The 19,175-nt window shown below is 39.8% G+C and overlaps 1 protein-coding gene across 5 annotated transcripts in view; it reads right to left on the reverse strand.

The window, feature by feature from the left end:
* robo2 (roundabout, axon guidance receptor, homolog 2 (Drosophila)) overlaps positions 1–19,175 on the reverse strand; it is a 748,943-nt gene that overhangs the window by 169,710 nt on the left and 560,058 nt on the right. For all 5 annotated transcript variants that reach the window (XM_039745871.1, XM_039745870.1, XM_039745867.1 and 2 more), the window contains exons 11-14: positions 16,114–16,195; positions 13,677–13,842; positions 12,435–12,601; positions 4,119–4,240 (exon numbers count right to left, since the gene is read on the reverse strand). In XM_039745871.1, coding sequence (XP_039601805.1) covers positions 4,119–4,240; positions 12,435–12,601; positions 13,677–13,842; positions 16,114–16,195 — 537 coding nt within the window. The remainder of the gene's footprint in view (positions 1–4,118; positions 4,241–12,434; positions 12,602–13,676; positions 13,843–16,113; positions 16,196–19,175) is intronic.

Consider the following 19,175-nt stretch of genomic DNA (forward strand, 5'->3'; position numbering starts at 1 on the left):
GAAGGACTGCAGACTGGATGATCTGCCATCGTGAGACATTTCATTTTGAGAACTTGCGTCTGAAAAGGTGTCTCCACGATTATTACATGTTTTTTGGCATTAATTCTGACACAATTACACATGGTGGTGCACTAACTTTCTATCGTAGTCTGTCTGATTGTACATGAATGCAATGTATGTTCATTTCTTTTGAATTGAATACCACTGTGTACAATAACCCCTTTCTCACTATTCGTTAGTAGACAACCAGATCACACGCTTGCATGGTGTTGCACTGACTACAGCAAGGAACTTTTTTGCGAAATAACACAATGAGTATTTATTTATTTTTTCAAATACAACTACTTTAGGTGCTTATGTGCTTATATACACCCATGTGCAATCCTGGAATTTTTCAGGATGTTGCATAGAGAGTCCAGTATTGTCTTCTCCACTCCCTTTCCTGCAGGACATGGTGAACCCAATATGTGTGATCATGACGCTGACAACACCAGCTCTTCAGTACTATGATCACCAAGATTAAAAGCAATAAAGTGATAAAGCACAACAATCACTTCACAATACGACAACACCTCACAACAGAAAAGATGCGGATCATATTTTCCCTGGGAAACGCTTCTTTAAAACCGCTGGAAAAATGTTTGAAAAACTCCTGAAAAACGCTTCAAAATAGTCTGAAAAACGCTTCAGTGGTGCTTGCAAAATGACATTAAAATGCTTGAAAAACACACACAAAAAAAGCCCAAGTAAGGTAGGATAAGATAAAAACCCCAAAGTCCTCTGGTGTGTAAATGGAAAGTGTCCGTTCAGTAAACTTGTTTCCATTTACTCTAAGCAAGCATTAATTTATGCACCAAAGGAGGCCCATAAGTCACAGTAATAGCTTGTTAACACTGAAGGAAGTGAGCTGTGCTTTTTAAGGAGGACATTAAGCAGCTGTTTACAGATGAAAAGAGTCTGTAAATCAGCAAAATTGTTTTTATTCATGTTTGGCTTTCATTAATTGAATGTTTTCAAGATTTAAGGACTTTTTGCTCACCATGGTTTGTCAGAAAGATACCATTGATTACCTCACTGTACTTTTTCATGATAATAACTTGTTGCCATTTTTCACATTGACAGCTACACGGCACTTGTTTAAGTCCTATAAACATGAGTCATTAAATACCGAAACAGACAATAATGTGGACATACATAGGACTCATTTTATGCATCTTGTCTTATTGGGTGTATCCTGTTATAAAACAGTTTTTAAAACACAAATTTATGTATAAATCGTTTTTTAAATCTTTTCATTCCAATGCAAAAAATAAACATCCAAGATAAAAATGATGAATGTGTCTCTCTGTTTACTCATCTCAAGACATTTGCCTTTGCTGTTTGGGAGGAGAGTCTGCTACAAGTCATGTCGACTCAACTGGACCCATTCAGAGTTCAGAAAAAACGTCACCAATGGGCCTCATCTCACTGATCCAATCAAGGAAGCCCACCACTGGATTCAGGCCAGTTGTATCCTTGGGTCACAATGCTGCTCTTGAACGCCATAATTCTACTGACAACTTAATGTACCTCTTCATTGTCATTTTCTAACCCGGGTAATTCAGACCAGGGCTGCAGGGGATGCTGGAGCATAGGGGCACAAGCAAGGAACAAACCCTGGACAGGGTGACAGTCCATATCAGGGTGACAACACACACATCCAAACATACACTAGATGCTTTAGATTTAGATTTAGGTGTCAAACTCCAAGCCTGGAGGGCCACAGTGGCTGCAGGTTTTCATTCTAACCCTTTTCCTAATCAGTGACCCGTTTTCACTGCTAATTAACTCCTTTACCCTTCATTTTAATAGCCCTGTTTTTAAAGATTCAGTCCTCTGAATTGATACTTTTCTACTCTAAATGGCAGCCCAACAGAAATGAGATAGATAGATAGATAGATAGATAGATAGATAGATAGATAGATAGATAGATAGATAGATAGATAGATAGATAGATAGATAGATAGATAGATAGATAGATAGATAGATACTTTATTAATCCCAAGGGGAAATTCACATAATTGAGATGAGAAATGAGCCAACAGATGACCAGCTAAACTGGGATTTCAGACTCCATCCAATTTCTTAATGGGAAGCTGATTGCTGATGTTAATTAGATAGATAGATAGATAGATAGATAGATAGATAGATAGATAGATAGATAGATAGATAGATAGATAGATAGATAGATAGATAGATAGATAGATACTTTATTAATTAACCCGTTATTTAATTTCATGGCTTGTTGCTGCTCTCATTCTGCCACAGCAGTCATTTTCCAAAACTGTTGATTTTCTGTTTTTTCTAACAATACCATCAAAATCTTTTGGTGACCTGAGAGATCAACCTTACCGAGACCATAACCATTCTTTATTTTCCAATATTATGTGATGAGAACAGATGGTCATGTGGTGACTTGTTTTGTGTCTCGTTATTGTTTGGCTGTTAATTAAGGAAAAAGAAACAACTAAGGGGCCTGAGTCAAGCTAATTAAAAGAAGTAATTAGCAGTAAAAACTTGTCACTAATTAAGAAGATGGTAAGAATGAAAACCTGCAGTCACTGCAGCCCTCCAGGACTTGAGTTTGACACCCCTGCTAGGTCAATCCGTATAAGCACAAACAGACTAAAAAATAGCTTTTTCCCATCTGCCATAAACTTTCTGAATTCTGAAACTCCTCAGTCTGAGATCAATTTTAATTAAATATATGCTATAATGGTAATGTACAATATACTACTACTACTACTAATAATAATTATAATAAAAATAATACATTTTATTACACCTGCTCAAGGTGCTTCACAGAGACTCATAAAGAAATAGCTGGTGTATGTTACATTGGATACAGATGTTTCCTGAATAGAATATTAAAACAGACAGATGCAGGATATACAAAGGCATTAAATAGAATAAAAGAGAATAAACCAGAGTAAAATATTAGATTCAATACTAAAAGAAAAGCTAGCAAATAAAATCATGTGTGGTCTAATGCACACACACACACACACACACACACACACACACACACACAAATTATCCTGAGCATCTGGACAGAGAGGAAGACTGAAAGAGAAGGCAGAACGTCAGGTTAAGTTAAAGGCCTTCCAGAACAGATGAGTTTCCAGTTGTTTTTTAAAAGAATGAATGGAGTCAGCTGATATGATTCATTTCAGGAGGTCATTCCAAAGTCTGGGCGCTATACAGCTGAAGGCTGTGCCACTCATAGAGTGCAGGTTAGTGTTGGGCACAACAAGATGGCCAGAGTTAAAGGATTATAGTGTGTGAACAGAAGCCTAGTGATGGAGAAGGTCACTGATGTAGTCCGGTATGAGGCCATTTAAAGCTCTGGGGGTTAATAAAACAATTTTATATTCAATCCTGTAAGACACAGGGAGCCAGTGGAGGCGATTAATCACTGTTGCTGGTTTGTGTAATATAATAGAATATATAATACGCAATATACTATTCATTAACAGATGCAATAACAATTCGTGCTGCTGTACATTGCGCACAATAATTTGTTCTGGTTACTGGATCACTTAAGACAGTATACAACATATTTGAAAATATTTGACATACTTTGTAGAACTATTCTATTTTCTCCTTTTTCTTCTTTTTTAAATTCTGTTTTTAAAGTGTTATTTTTATTCTATTCCATAAATACACCTTTGAGGATGTCCTAAAAGTAATTCCACTGTGTTATACAATGACAATAAAGTGCTTGAAGATGAACATCTCTGAAAACAGCTGTCCAGCCTGAGAACATCTGCAGAGAAGAACGGTGGAATATCCCAAAAGCCAGCTATATGAAGCTTGTCACGTCAGACCCAAGGAGACCCAGGCTGGAATCGCTACCAAAGTGGTGTCAAGGAAAAGGTTTAAATACTTGCATCGATTGGCTAGTTCAGTTTTTTTATTTGTAATAATTTGTAAAAAATTTCTATTACCCTGTTTTCAATTTGGAGTGTTGCTGGATGAGGGGAAATATAAATGTAAATGATTTTAGCATAAGGTTATTGTAACAATTTCAACTAAATGTATTTAGCATAAGAACAATTTTTAACTAAGCATTATCTTACCGTCCATGTCACTTGAATGGTTGTCGGACTAAGGACAACGGGGTTATGCAGGCGGACAATCACTTCTCCAAGTTCTTTCTGCACATGTCTGTGATCCACTCCCTGAGCTGGTGGACTAATATCTAGAAGAAAAGCAGACAGAAGAGAAATGAAAAAAAGTGCAAATAGATTTTTTCATATTATATAAATTCTTGAATTCCATAAATAGGTGGCATGGTAGCTCAGATTCATCTCACTCATCCATTCAAGGAAGCACACCACCGGATTCAGGCCAGTTGTATCCTCGGGTCACCATGGTGCTCTTGAACACAATAATCGTCTTTGTCATTTTGTAACCTGCTTAATCTAGACCAGAGTCACGGGAGGGTTGCTGGGACCAAATCCCATCAAGCATAGGGCGCAGGCACCATAGCATCTGAGTTAGCTTTTCGGGCAAGTCACTGTCTGTGTGGTATTTTCACATTCTCCCTACACTCGTATGTGTTTTTTCTGGATATCCAGATTGTACATTTTAAAGATGTGTTAGATTAACCGATGACTAAGTTAGAGTGCCTATTAGTAGGTGTGGGAACGAGTGTTTCATGTGAAGTACCACCATTTGAAGATATGCTGCTATTTCCTGCAACCCTGTAGAACAGAGGTGTCCAACTCCAGTCCTGGTGGGCCGCAGTGGCTACAGGTTTTCATTCTAACCCTTTTCCTAATCAGTGACCAGTTCTTACTGCTAATTAACTCCTTTACCCTTCATTTTAATAGCCCTGCTTTTAAGGATTCGGTCCTCTGAATTGATTTGTTTCTTCATTAAATGGCAGCCAAACAGAAATGAGATGTGAAACGAGCCAGCAGATGACCAGCTAAACTGGAACGCCAATTTCACTCCAACCAGTTTCTTAATGAGAAGCTGACTCTTGCTGTTAATTAAAGCCATTATAGAATATCATGACTTGTTGCTGCTTTCATTCTGCCACAGCAGACTGTTCATTTTCTGTTGAAGACCACCATCAAGATGTTTTGGTGACCTGAGCAGACCAACATGACAGAGACCTTCACCTTTCTGTATTTTCAGGAGAGCTGGTCACGTGGCAACTTCTTTTGTGTCTCGTTATTGTTTGGCTGCTCATTAAGGAAAAAGCAACAACAAAGGGGTCTGAGTCACATCAACTAAAACTAAGGCAAAAGAACTTAATCAGCAGCTAAAAATGGCTCACTAATTAAGAAGATGGTTAGAATGAAAACCTCCAGCCACTGCAGCCCTCCAGGACCAGAGGTGGACACCACTGCATCCGAAAATAGATGAGTAGCATCCAAAAATGTGAAACGAAGGTATGATATGTTATGACTAACAATAAAGGTTTTAGCAAACTAACTAAAGTAGAAATTAAACAATAAAATTACAAATTACAGCAATTAGATGTAGAGTGATTCTAAAAACTGCACGTTCTACCATCTTACAGAGTCATTTACGACGCTTGGAGAAGGCATTATTTTTTCTTTTTCTTGCAAGGGAAACTGCATGCCGGATTTTACAGAAAGTGAACAGAAGGCAAACTATCACATTCAATCACAGTTAGAAAACTGCTTACAGATGCAACTGAAAAGGCTGGCCTGAATAACTTCCAGGGCTTTGTGTATAGCATTTGAGGCAGAATACGCTACAACAATCCACTTTGCATATTCTGCTGCAGGCTTATATCATGGATATCCTTTTGTGGTCATGCAAGAACATAATTTAAAAAAAAAAAAAGTGAAATGTAAAATGTATTCAGTCAGATTGTATTTTGTGCATTTGTATTTGTGGTATAAGGAATGCGTTTTACAGAAAATGCTATCAACACGATAAGGGGGCTATGTCACGATAAAGACATGCCATTCGATCACCTTTCTTTAGAGAAATATTAAAAAGCTGAGAATGACGGATATCAATTTTAATTCAATTTTAAATTTTGACCTTGCTAAAATGTGATTCATGCAGCTTTATGAACATATAAACTTGGCTCTTGGATTTTCTAAATTTTCAGTTTTACTAAACTTCAAAAAGGCAGGCTGAGCGGTTAGTGCTGGTGCCTCATAGAGCCAGCATTCTGGGTTTGAATCCCACAGCTGGTGTTTTTTGGAGTTTTAAACTAGAATCGTCAATCGAGGTATGTTGTGGGTCTTTAGAACGGTGTACGTGTTGTGGAAATTCTTTTTAATTACTCTTAAATAACAGTCGAGATTACCATTGAGGTGAGTTAGGAATTGGATGTCCTTTACTGTATTATAACACTGGACAAGCTAAATGGAGAACTGCCTGATTTCTTTTGTCATTTGCATCTTATTGCTAATAAGGCGCAAATAAAAACCGAGACTACAACTGTTTAAGACTAAAATAAGCAATACGGGTTCAAAATCTTAATGAGCGAGACAACTGAAGTGGAGCAGAATTGTTACTTGAGCAATAAGAGCTTCTTATTAAGCAATTGGGTTGGAATAAAAACCAGTAGCCACTGTGGCCCTCCTGGAACGACTTTGCCCACCCCGATCGAGGAAAAGCTTGTGTTGCTGCTGGAAGAGGTGTTGGTGAGGCCAGCAGGGGGGCACTTACAATGTTGGTATGAAAGCTGATCCCAATGCCCCAGTGCAGTGATGGTGACACTGTGCTGTAAAAATGGCGCCATCCTTTGGATGAGACGTAACATCGAGGTCCTGACTCTCTGGGCATCCTTTTGGCAAAATGTCCAGGCTAAATTGTCCACCGTGGCCTTGTTATTCTGCCACCCTAAATATCTCTTGTCTCTAACTAGCTAACTACCTCTCACCCCTTCACCACCTAGCAGTTAATCCGTGGGGAGCATACTGGCACAAAAGTGGCTGCCGTCATATTAGTAGTGGTTGAAATGCCTCCTCACTCACTATGTAAAGTGATGTGAGTAGTAAGAAGAGCGCTATATAAAAGTAATGAAAAAATGCATTTATTATTACTATTACTAGCCATGTAAGCCCGTGCTGTAGAAAGCCTGGGGTCCTAGAAACTATTGAAACCGTCAGAAAAAAAATTGTCAGGTAATTAAAAGGAGCTACTCAGGGTGTCTCTCTCCTAGGAGGATTCATTTTACTATCAGTGGCTAAGGGCGTGTCTCTTTCTTTGGAGGTTTTGTTTTGCTGACGTGCTCACATCGCTTGTGCATTAGCAGCGGGAGGAAAAGTAAAAGGGATACCGTTTTACCGATGTGATTGGCTAAGTGACTTTGTCTTTCTTCTGAGGTTTCATTTTGTTGATGTGCTCGCCTCACTTGTGTTATTAGCAGCTAAGCGAGTTTTCGGTTTCCTTGGAGGTGGAGCTCTTACACCAACTCCACCTCTCACTTTCGGGCCGGACAGACAGACACAATTCCACGTGTAGACGTTTATATATAAGATTATTATTGTTATTATTATTAATGGTCTTAAATAAGCTAGGTTCATTTGTATAATGCAGTTAAGAAATACATTAGTTTGCACCTATCACCATACAGATAAATAGTATAACCCATAACACACCCTGTGTCTTTTTAGATTCACAAATTAATTACATGGGGCGACACGGTGGTGCAGTGGTAGTGCTGCTACCTCGCAGTTAAGAGACCTGGGTCCGGCTTCCTGAGTCTTCCCTGCGTGGAGTATGCATGTTCTCCCCGTGTCTGCATGGGTTTCTTCCCACAGTCCAAACACATGCAGGTTAGGTGCATTGGCGATTCTAAATTGTCTCTGGTGTGTGCTTGGTATGTGTGTGTGTGTATGCCCTGGGTTTGTTTCCTGTCTTGTGCCCTGTGTTGGCTGGGATTGGCTCCCGTGACCCTGTTGTTGGGATATAGTGGGTTGGATAATGGCTGGATGAATTAATTAGACAGACTAAAAGTGTGTTTGGAAAACATCTTATCATCAATTAGGAACTTCTTACAGTTAAAGGTTTATATGTCACCCCAAGGTTAAGCAGGTTAGGTGAATTGGCATTACTAGTCCTAGTGTGTGTTTGTGTGTGAGTGTGCTCACCTTGTGATGCGTCCAAATGCTTACTAAACCCTACCAAGTCCACCTATTTTAACTGACTGGACACAATTAGTAAAGGCCCACACCTGTCTATAGAAGGTGCCACAGCTGACAACGTGTATCTGAGCAAAACCAAGCCATGAAGCCAAAGGAATAGCCTGCCGAACTTTGAGATAGGACTGTGTTGAGACACAGATCTGGGGAAGGTTACAAAAAATCCATACAGTATTGAACGTTCCCAAGAGCACAGCCACTTTCATGACTCTTGGAACAATCATTACTCTTCCTAGAGATGGCCACCCAGCTAGACTGAGCAATTGGGAAACTAGTCAGTGTTGAGACAAAGCTGAACGGAGCAAATTACAGAGATATCCTTAATGAAAACCTGTTTCAGAGAGCTCTGAACCTCAGGCTGGGCTGAAAGTTCACCTTCCAACAGGACAATGACACTAAGCACAAATAAAAGATAACACAGGAGAGGCTTAGGGACAACTCCATGAATGTTCTTGAGTGACCCAGACAAAGGCTCGTCTTGAACTCAGTCGAACATCTCCGGGGAGACCTACAGATAGCTGTCCACAGAAGACCTCCAGCCAACCTGATAGAGGGGATTGAGGGGATGTGCAGAGAAGAATGGCAGAAAATCCCCAAATCCAGGCGTGCAAAGTTTGTCACTTCATACAGTAGAAGACCCCAGGCTGTAATCATTGCCAAGTAATGAGTACAGAGTCTGAATAACTTTGTCAAAAAGACATTTCAGCATTTTATTTTAATACATTTGCTATTCTGGGGTATTGAGTGTTGTGAGGAAAAAGTGAATTTTTAATGATTTTAACACAAGGCTGTAACATAACAAAATGTTAAAAAAGTGAAAGGGTCTGGATATGTTCTGAATCCACTTCTTTATGATTCAATTCATGGGGTACATCTATTGCATAAATATGACTATAAAATGGCTGTCTTCCTTTATGCAGGATCACATTCATGCTCATGGGTGATTTTAATTTTTAATAAAAACATTTCCAAGAATTTAAAAAAATATCAATGCCTCTCACTCATAATAATAATTTGAAAACAAAATGTGATGGAAGTGGCATGGAGGTGCAGTGATAACACTGCTGCCTCAGTAAGGAGACCTGGGTTTGTGTCTCAGGTCTTTTCCTGCGTTGAGTTTGCATGTTCTCCCCGTGTTTGTGTGAGTGTCCTCCCACAGTCCAAAGACATGCAGCTGAGGTGGATTGGAGTTGCTGAATTGGCCCTAGTGACACCTTATTCATGTGGATGAATCCCAACTGCCTTGGATGGTCCGGTATTGTGAACTCAACCTCGGGATGGCCTGAAGAAACACTGGAAGGACTACTTGAAGTGTTCGTTCAAGGCCTGCTCCATTCCATATAGGCAGCTTGAGGGACTTGCCTGGGGATCCTGCACTTTGGAGAAGGAATCCATCACTTCGAACAACAACAGACCCATTGCTTGGGAGGCAATTTACCTACCTATCATGCCCTGGGGTCTGCCTTTCCTGAACTGATCTGCTCCCTCACCAGCGTACAAACAGGAAGGCGAATGACAGAGATGGACAAATGGATGGAGAGAGTTGATGAACAGTCACAACTGACTGACTGTGTGTAGCTCTGTGATGGCTTGGTGCCCCGTCCAGACATTGCTCCAAACTTGTGGCAGATGCTTGCTAGGACAGGCTCCAGCTGCCCTGCAACCCGGCTCTGGATAATTGGGTTGGGAAAATGGATGGATGGACAGACAGATGGATGGATGCTTCTAACACACTAATTTAAACTGTGTGAGTTGCTTGCTTGTTCCGACTAGGGGATCAACGGGATCAGGCACAAAGTTAAAAAGATTTTGTGCAGGTTACGGGTAATGTATTTTAAGTGTGATATTTACAGTTACCTTTAAATTTGAGCTTCCTGAAGCTGTGTCTGCACGTGTTTCCTCCCACAATCCAATGAAATGCAGTTTAGGTGGATTGACGATACTAAATTAGCCCTACAGTGAGTTTGTAGTATTTGTGTGTATGTGTTCACCCTGCTATGGACTGGCGACCTATTCAAGGTTTGTTAATGCCTTGTGCCCTTTGCTAGTTGGGATAGGCTCCGGCACTCCCATGCAACCCTGATCTGGATAATTGGGTTAGGAAAATGGATGGATGGGCAGACAGATGGATGGATGCTTCTAACACACTAATTTAAACTGTGTGAGTTGCTTGCTTGTTCCGACTAGGGGATCAACGGGATCAGGCACAAAGTTAAAAAGATTTTGTGTAGGTTACGGGTAATGTATTTTAAGTGTGATATTTACAGTTACCTTTAAATTTTAACGTGCTGAAGCTGTGTCTGCACGGTTTTCCTCCCATAATCCAAAGAAATGCATTTTAGGTGGATTGACAATACTAAATTAGCCCTACTGTGAGTTTGTAGTATGTGTGTGCATGTGTCCACCCTCTGAAGGACTGGCGACCTGTTCAGGGGTTTGTTAATGCCTTGTGCCCTTTGCTGGTTGGGATAGGTTCCGGCACTCCTATGCAACCCTGTTAAGGACTAAGAGGTTGGGAGCAAGCAGCCATGACAGAATTGGGACCTGAGTGCAGGGGGTGACACCTCAGCACTACACTGGAACAGTGTGAGGTTTTTTTTACAGTGGCTGGAGTGCCAATCCTGCCACCAACCCTCAAGTTTTCCCTGTAAGTCGGAGGACCTGGATGCATATTAACGTCATGCCCTGGGTCTTGCTCAAGGGTCCAATGGAGTAGAGTCACTTCTGGCGTTTCCGGGATTCGAAACAGCAACCTTCTGCTTGCCAACTGCCTCAGAGCCACTGCTCGAGGTTAGAAAATGACTGACAAAATGTGATCAACATCAAGGCATATTTGACAGCATTAAAAATTTTCTGTCAAGATCTGTCAGCCATTTGACTGTTAAGGTCTCTGTTGGTTACGATTGAATGTTGTCTTTTCTTATTTGGCCTTTTCGTCCTAAACGTTTTCATATAATTTAAGCTGTAGACAGTGTTCCGTATGCGTTAGTACACTGGCTAATACCTTAACCTTATATGTTATTTGTACAATTTGTAGATTTAGTGTGGAACAACCAGTAGTTAAGACGACAGCCTGGAGTACGAGTATATCTGGTTCTGAAAGAAGTGCCTTATCATGCAGACAGGAAGAGTGCATCTCTTGCATTATTGCCTACTGAAGAAAAGCGCTTGAGGGAAGAAAAGCCATTTGAGATACTAAAATGAAAAGGAAATGTGCTACATACGGAAACGGTACAAAGAAAATAGGCGATAGTATAAGATTAAAAGGAAATTGAAATTTTCAAAGCTAGAGATTTTTTTTTTGGCTGTGTTACACTGCTTCTTTCTTCTTATGGAGAAGGCTGCTGATCATAATAGGCATGATATGTAACTTCAATTTTTTTTTCTCATTGTTTCTTTCCAGTCTGGGGAACTTTTCACTTTAAATAGTGGCAATAATACCCATTCTGTGAAAGTGCCAAGGTGATATCCTTTTTTTTTCCATTTTTTATTATTTAATGCCAAATATTGCATTTTTACTTTAGAATTCATCCTGCTTTGTTTTGTTAATTTGGCATGCTATACTGCTTTACTTTCACAGCAAACAGAATAGCAACTACATTTTCCTCTAGACCAGTGTTTCCTGCGGTGGCACACGTTTTGTAACCAAAAGCATCCCAAGGCACACCACTATTTTACTAACCACAGGCATATTTTATCTCATACAAACGCACAACTGTGCACGGACTACCAGAGAAGCTGGCAAAAAAGCAACTCCAAAATTAGAGCTCACAGACATGGCACTTAATGAACACTTTGCTGGCATCTCCCAGCTGCTTCATTCCTTTGTCTGCTCCTCTGCCTTCAGAAGCAACTCATATGCCCACTATCTACCACCTCTGTGAGGCTTGCTGGCGACCACACACCCAGGCAGATTGGACTCGAGCAGTCTAAAGTGCTCTAACATAATTATCATGGTGTTCCTTTTATGCCAGCTTCTCCAGGTAGTCCTGTCCTTCTCAGACAGGTATCGACCACCTGCAGAGCTTGACCACCTCAGGTTCATACCCAGGTGCGCTGCACTATTATTTATACATCACACCTGGGAATCGCTCACGGTTGAAAATCTCAATACTGCCATAACATTTCGTTTCTTTTATATAGCAAAACAGTAAACAGAAAATTAAACAATAAACTGAAAGGCACTAAAGATATTTAAAAGGTCCTTCTTACGTCTCTTCATTCAGTCTAGATCACACAAAAGTTAAACATTACCTTGGGTGCGTACTGGATCAGACATAGGACTGGGATCACTCAGTCCTTGGGAGTTTACAGCCCTGACCATGAACAGGTAGATGGTATTTGGCCGTAAACCTTTAACTGTATATTGTGTCGTCTTCACGTGATCGGCCACGGTTTGCCAGCTATTGCTCACAGATTGACTACAAAAGAGACAAAAAACATTCAAGGTTTCAGCTATATTACAGTTAAAAAAAAAAAAAAAAAATTAATTTCTATCTATCTATTATATAGTGTCTTTCCTATATATCTATCATATAGTGCCTTTCCTATCTATCTATCTATCTATCTATCTATCTATCTACCATATAGTGCCTTTCCTATCTATCTATCTATCTATCTATCTATCTATCTATCTACCATATAGTGCCTTTCATATCTATCTATCATATAGTGCCTTTCCTATCTATCTATCTATCTATCTATCTATCTATCTATCTATCTATCTATCTATCTATCTATCTACCATATAGTGCCTTTCATATCTATCTATCATATAGTGCCTTTACTATCTATCTATCTATCTATCTATCTATCTATCTATCTATCTATCTATCTATCTATCTATCTATCTATCTATCTATCTATCTATCTATCTATCTAATAGTGCCTTTATCTATCTATCTATCTATCTATCTATCTATCTATCTATCTATCTATCTATCACAAGCAGATCAATTCAACAAAAAGCTTCATTTTTTATTTTGTTCATACTACAATACTAGACTCTATTAAGCTGTTTTATTCACGAATAAGAAAGTCAATATAAAGTAATGGTTCATCAGGTGCTCACAGTTAAACCACATCGTGTGTGAAGTAAATGACAAAGAAGCAAGCAAAATGTCACACTACCAGGAAACCTATTTTTAACAGACGCTGTGATTACCAGGCACCTTGCTCATCTCCTGTCCGCTTTTCTGCTTCTCATCTTTGAAGGTGACTCTCAGCATGCCTCCTACATCTTTATTCCTCCTCATACTGTATGTCTCACACTCACACTTCATCTTTCAGTCAGGTGACCAAAGCCAAACTGACCAGTCACAGCAAAGATAAACTAACCAATCAGGTTGTTTTGAGGGACAGGGCACATACACACAGACCTTGGCATTATATTACATACTGTAGTTGATTTCATACTCTTTCCCCTAAAAGTAAAACATAAACCGTGCACAAAAAAACATTTTTGAAAAGTCTAACTTAACTAAATGACGCGAGTACCTGAATGCTTCAATGATGTAAGATGTAATCGGGGAGCCTCCTGTCAGGCCTGTTTGCCAAGATAAAGACACACTATTCCTTGTGACATCTGTAACCTGGGGTTTGGATGGCGGTCCTGGCAGCTCTGTGACGTCATACGTTTTGCTAATAGTTGCTCCTCCAGATTCTGTATGTTTAAGAAAAACAAAAATCCATGCGGTCAATACACCTGTACCGTGATTTAGCTAACATAACTTTAACCCTTTAAAAATACCAACACAAATCTTTTCAGAAGAAGACTGGCAGCTGTGATAGTTGAGAAAACCACAGGCCACTGATCAGGTGGATACTTAGCAATTGAAGCTCCCCTGGCTATTTGTTTTTTAACAATTTCATTATTTTAGTCTTTGAAAGCATTAAACTTGGTTAAGGTTTAATTTTAACTTGACCAAGATTATTATGCAATTTGTATGTTCAAAAAATAAAAATTGCTCAAGAAAATGCTATAAATGTAGATAAAAGAAAGGCTTGATTCAGATCATGAATACATTTATTACTGTTGACACATATACAGTATTGGGAACTTGTGGCCTGCGCATTCCCTCAGCAATGTAACTTCTCTGGTGATGCTCTGCCATGTCTCTAATGCAGCCATCTTCAGCTCCTGCTTGTTTAGGGGGCTAGTCCCCATAGGTTTTCTCTTCAGCATATGGAAGGCCCGTTCAGTTGGATTTAAAATCGGGTAACTGGCTTGGCCATTCAAAGATTTTTAAATTTTTTTAGCTTTTATAAAATTCCTGTGTTGTATGGTGGTTATGGTGGGATCATTATCTTGTTGTAGGCTGAAGTGCTGTCCTATGAGTCTGGAGGCTTTTCCTGGAGTTTAAGCAGATCAGATGTTCATTGTGCGGTTCACCGACAAAAGCGCGATAGACATATGCGCCCCGACAAAACCTCGACCGACAAATGAGCGCCGACAAACCCGCTAACTGGTTTTTGACAAATGCGCACCGACAAAATTGACACGACAAAATCGCGAGAGAGGCCCTTGCTGCAATTCTTCCTACATATGCAGGGCGTGATCTTAAGGACTATCTGCATACCGTGCTGATGGCATGCCGCGTCTCATAATATTGACTTCTAAAATAAACATTATTATATATGCTTTAAACTAGTAATTCATATTTAATGAAACTTTCGTGATTTTGTCGGGGCGATTTTGACAGCGCATTTTAATCGGCGCTATTTTGTTGGCGCGTATTATGTCTATCGCGCAAATGACGGGTCACATATTGTGCCAGTGCCGTCAGCAGTTCCATCATCAATGAAGAGAAGCGTGCCAGGACCTGTGGCAGCCATACATGCCCAAGTCATAACACCCCGACCACAATGTTTAACAGATTAGGGGGGCTGCTTTGGATCACGGCTAGCTCCTTTATGTCCTCACACTTTGCTCTTGCCATCACTCTGTTGCAGGTCCATCTTTGTGTTGTCTGTCCACAAGGCCTTTTCCCACAATTCTGCAGGCTCTTTTACATCCTTTTTCTCAAGCAGCAATCTGGCCATCCTATTTTTGTGGCCAGCTAATAGTTTGCTACTTGCAGTGTGTCCTTTGTATTTCTGTTTATGAAGTCTTTTGCTGATAGTCGTCTCTGACACACACATCAGCCCCCTGAAGACTGCTTCTGATCTGTCAGACAGGTGTTTAGAACTTTTTCTTGACCATATTGAGGATTCTTCTATCATCAGCAGTGGTGGTCTTCCTTGGCCTACCAGTCCCTTTGTGATTCCTGAGCTCACCAGTGGGTTCTTTCTTCTTTGTGATATTCCAGACAGTTGATTTTGGTCATCCTAAGTTTCACCAATGTTTCTGACGGTTTTAATTCTTGTTTTTCAGCCTCTTTGACGTTTATTGGCACAGCTCTTATCTTCATGTTGAACAACTGCAGACTCCAAAGGGTAGAAGCAAGCTGAGGTATCTTAAGAAGCAATGAAACCCACCTGAGGAATCACAAACACCTGTAACGCCAATTGTCCCAAACGTTAAGCTGCCCTTAAATGGGTTGACCGTGTAGAAAAAGTATTCTCATTTCTACATGGTGTGACCAAAATGTAGGTAAATCCTCTTAAATGAAAGTCTGCAATGTGCCCTTTAATCACATCTGAATTGTTTGATTTGTACATCAACATAAGCAAACAACAACAATAACCAAAACACACAAACTAATTTCTGGTTTGAATATTGGTGAGTTGCTGATGTTAACTATAGGATTGGAAATGAAATATGCATGATTGGTTTTAATAGGAGTTAAGGTTTTTGGTTTTTATCAAATAAAAAAAAAAATAGTAATGAACATCACTTTGATTCCAGGAGGAAGATTTGAACCTGTAAAACCGCATTCATCTCTTGACCTCTGCTTCGAACAAACATAGAAAGAAAAGAGACCGAGTTCATTACCTCGTACTTCAAGGAAGGAACTCCAAGATGTTTCTCCACTGGAGCTTGCAGCCACACAGGTGTATATACCAGAATCTGAAAGCTAAATGAAAATAAAACAACTCAATATATGGAAATCATACTAACAATCAAACAACTTAATATAGGGTGGCACAGTGGCAGCGCTACTGCCTTGCTGTAAGGAGACCAGGGTTCACATCAGCGACTGGAGTCTGCATGTTCTCCACATTTCTGTGCTGATTTCCTTTGGGTGATTCGGTTTCCTCCTACAGTCCAAAGACAAGCAGGTTAGGTGGATTGGTGATACTAAATTGGCCATAATTTGTGTGTATGTGTGTGTGTTTTCACTCTGTGATGGACTGGCGCCCTCTCCAGGGTTTGTTCCTGCCTTGCACCCAATACAACAACAACAACATTTATTGATATAGCACATTTTCATACAAAAAGTAGCTCAAAGTGCTTTACATAATGAAGAAAAGAAAAATAAAAGACAAAATAAGAAATTAAAATAAGACATTAGTTAACATAGAGTGGGCGGCACGGTGGCGCAGTGGTAGCGCTGCTGCCTCGCAGTTAGGATACCCGGGTTCGCTTCCCGGGTCCTCCCTGCGTGGAGTTTGCATGTTCTCCCCGTGGTGTGTGGGTGTGTTTGTGTGTGTCCTGTGGTGGGTTGGCACCCTGCCCAGGATTGGTTCCGCCTTGTGCCCTATGTTGGCTGGGATTGGCTCCAGAAGACCCCCGTGACCCTGTATTCGGATTCAGCGGGTTAGAAAATGGATGGATGGATAGTTAACATAGAAAAGGAGTAAGGTCCGATGGCCAGGGTGGACAGAAAAAACAGAAAAAAAAATCCAGACAGCTGGAGAAAAATAAAAAATAAAATCTGCTGGGGTTCCAGGCCACAGGAATACCATGTGAGATATGCTCCGGCAGCCCCCTACCCAGGTCTAAGCGGGTTGGAAAATAACTGGCAAATTAATATGTGAATAAATACATAGCATATATTGTTATTTTTATAGTAATTAACTAAAGTAGCATTTTTATTCTAATAATTAATTTCATGCAAAATAAGTCTGTAGTACTAGGGTGTTGTACCATGTTAGCCATTATGGATGTGATGAGAAGTCAAGCAAAATGACGCCTTTTATTGGCTAACTAGAAAGATTACAATATTCAGGCTTTCAAGGCAACTCAGGCCTCTTCTTCAGGCGAGATGTAATACAGAAACTGTGTTTATAAAGACACCAGGACAGAGACAGCATTGGAGAACCCTTAAGTGAGACATTTTGAATGTGAAAAATGAATTCCAATCTCGCCTGAAGAAGGGGCCTGAGTTGGTGAAAAACATGGTGATAGGAAGCAAATCACGAAGATTAACGAGAATTGTATACTTTACAAAAGGCCACATTAAAAAATCTTTCCAAAAATGCCTCGCTAATGACAAAAATGTGAGCCTGTGGACATTATGCGTAATGAATTGCAAGTCTACCGTCTAAACAGCCGTCTCTGGAGTGGCCACCTTTGACGACCCCCAGAAGTCCATCAGTGGTATTGAAGTTTGTCAGTGATCTCCAGGCTGCAGTTTTAATTGCTTATCTCTGAACAAAGTAAAAGGCTTTGACTATCGAAGCAAAGAGTTTAATCCAGCAGTACAGTAAAAATGCATTAACCTCCATGGCCCACGTCTGCCTCCTATACAAGGAGTGGAAGGTAAATTGTTTACCTAAAAAGTGCTGACGTTAATTTTGTTAATACATTTCTGTTTTCCTTCACAGGAGTTGATAATTAATTTAGAGCCACTGAAAACTGATGACAGCCAACATCCCTTTCTCACTCTCTCTTTCTCTCCGTGTATATAAAGTATGTTTTTATACCACATTGGCTCCAGCAGACCCCCGTGACCCTATTCGGATTCAGCGGGTTAGAAAATGGATGGATATATACAGCAGTTATATTTCCTTTGCATTGTTTTTCCTAATGTCTCTCTCTTCAGCTTATTAAATAAAATATCAACAGCATAAAGATTTTTCAGCTGTAATGGACATCATACAGTCTTTGCACACAACGATGCCAGTCATTAGGGTTAAGTTTAGAAGTAGGATTAGGGTAGGGGATGAGAACCCGAAGGAAAAAGCTATGGTACACTGATCCTGAAAACTGTATAGATTTCCATTTATACAAAATATATATCTCTACAACTAACTATAAAAATTGTGAGACTTTATATATTATTCAATAAAATATGTCCTGAAATTCTGTCTGAATTTTTATCTATAATACGCTACCGTGACTGTCCGTTTGTCTGTCCAGGATATTAAATCATCTGTAGCTCGCAAACCGTTTGAACTATTAACCTGAAATTTGGTACACATACGCTACGTGACGTCTACTATCCACTTTTGGGGTGATGATTGACCTTCAAGGTTATTCCTCTTTTTATTTTTATTTTATTTTATTGTAGAATCAACTCTCGGCAGCGGCCAGCAGGGTGGCCGTGCAGCACATGCGCATGGGCACCGTTCTCATTCTCTACCATCTTCTCTGTCACTTCCTCTACCTCTTAATAAGTTAAATCATTTTTGAGGCACATTTTAACACTTACGTGACAGCTTAACTGAAAAATTAAGGAAAACATACTAAGTAATTGCAAAACAAACACTGACTTAATCCGTTTTAATGGGAAAAGATGCTGATGAAAGAAGAGAAGAAGCGGCCCCTAGGGTGGAGGACAGAAGAGCTGCTCAGGAAGCAGCAAGCACATCAACTTCTGGGCAAACAAATGTTAAACGTACAGAGAAAGAGGATGAAAACTATAAGTCAAGTGTATTCACTGCACATTATCGTGCAGTGCTCCGTTACTGGCATATATATTCAAAAACTGTTGGCTTAGGGTTAGGGTTAATAAAATGTCAACAACATAAATATTTTTCAGCTGTAATGGACATCATACAGTTCTTGGGCACATTGATGCCAATCATTAGGGTTAAGATTAGTTTTAGGATTAGGCTTAGGGTTAAGGTTAATAAAATGTCAACAGCATAAAGATTTTTCAGCCATAATGG

This window comes from Polypterus senegalus, chromosome 2 (genome assembly GCF_016835505.1).
Source record: "Polypterus senegalus isolate Bchr_013 chromosome 2, ASM1683550v1, whole genome shotgun sequence".
NCBI lineage: Eukaryota > Metazoa > Chordata > Cladistia > Polypteriformes > Polypteridae > Polypterus > Polypterus senegalus.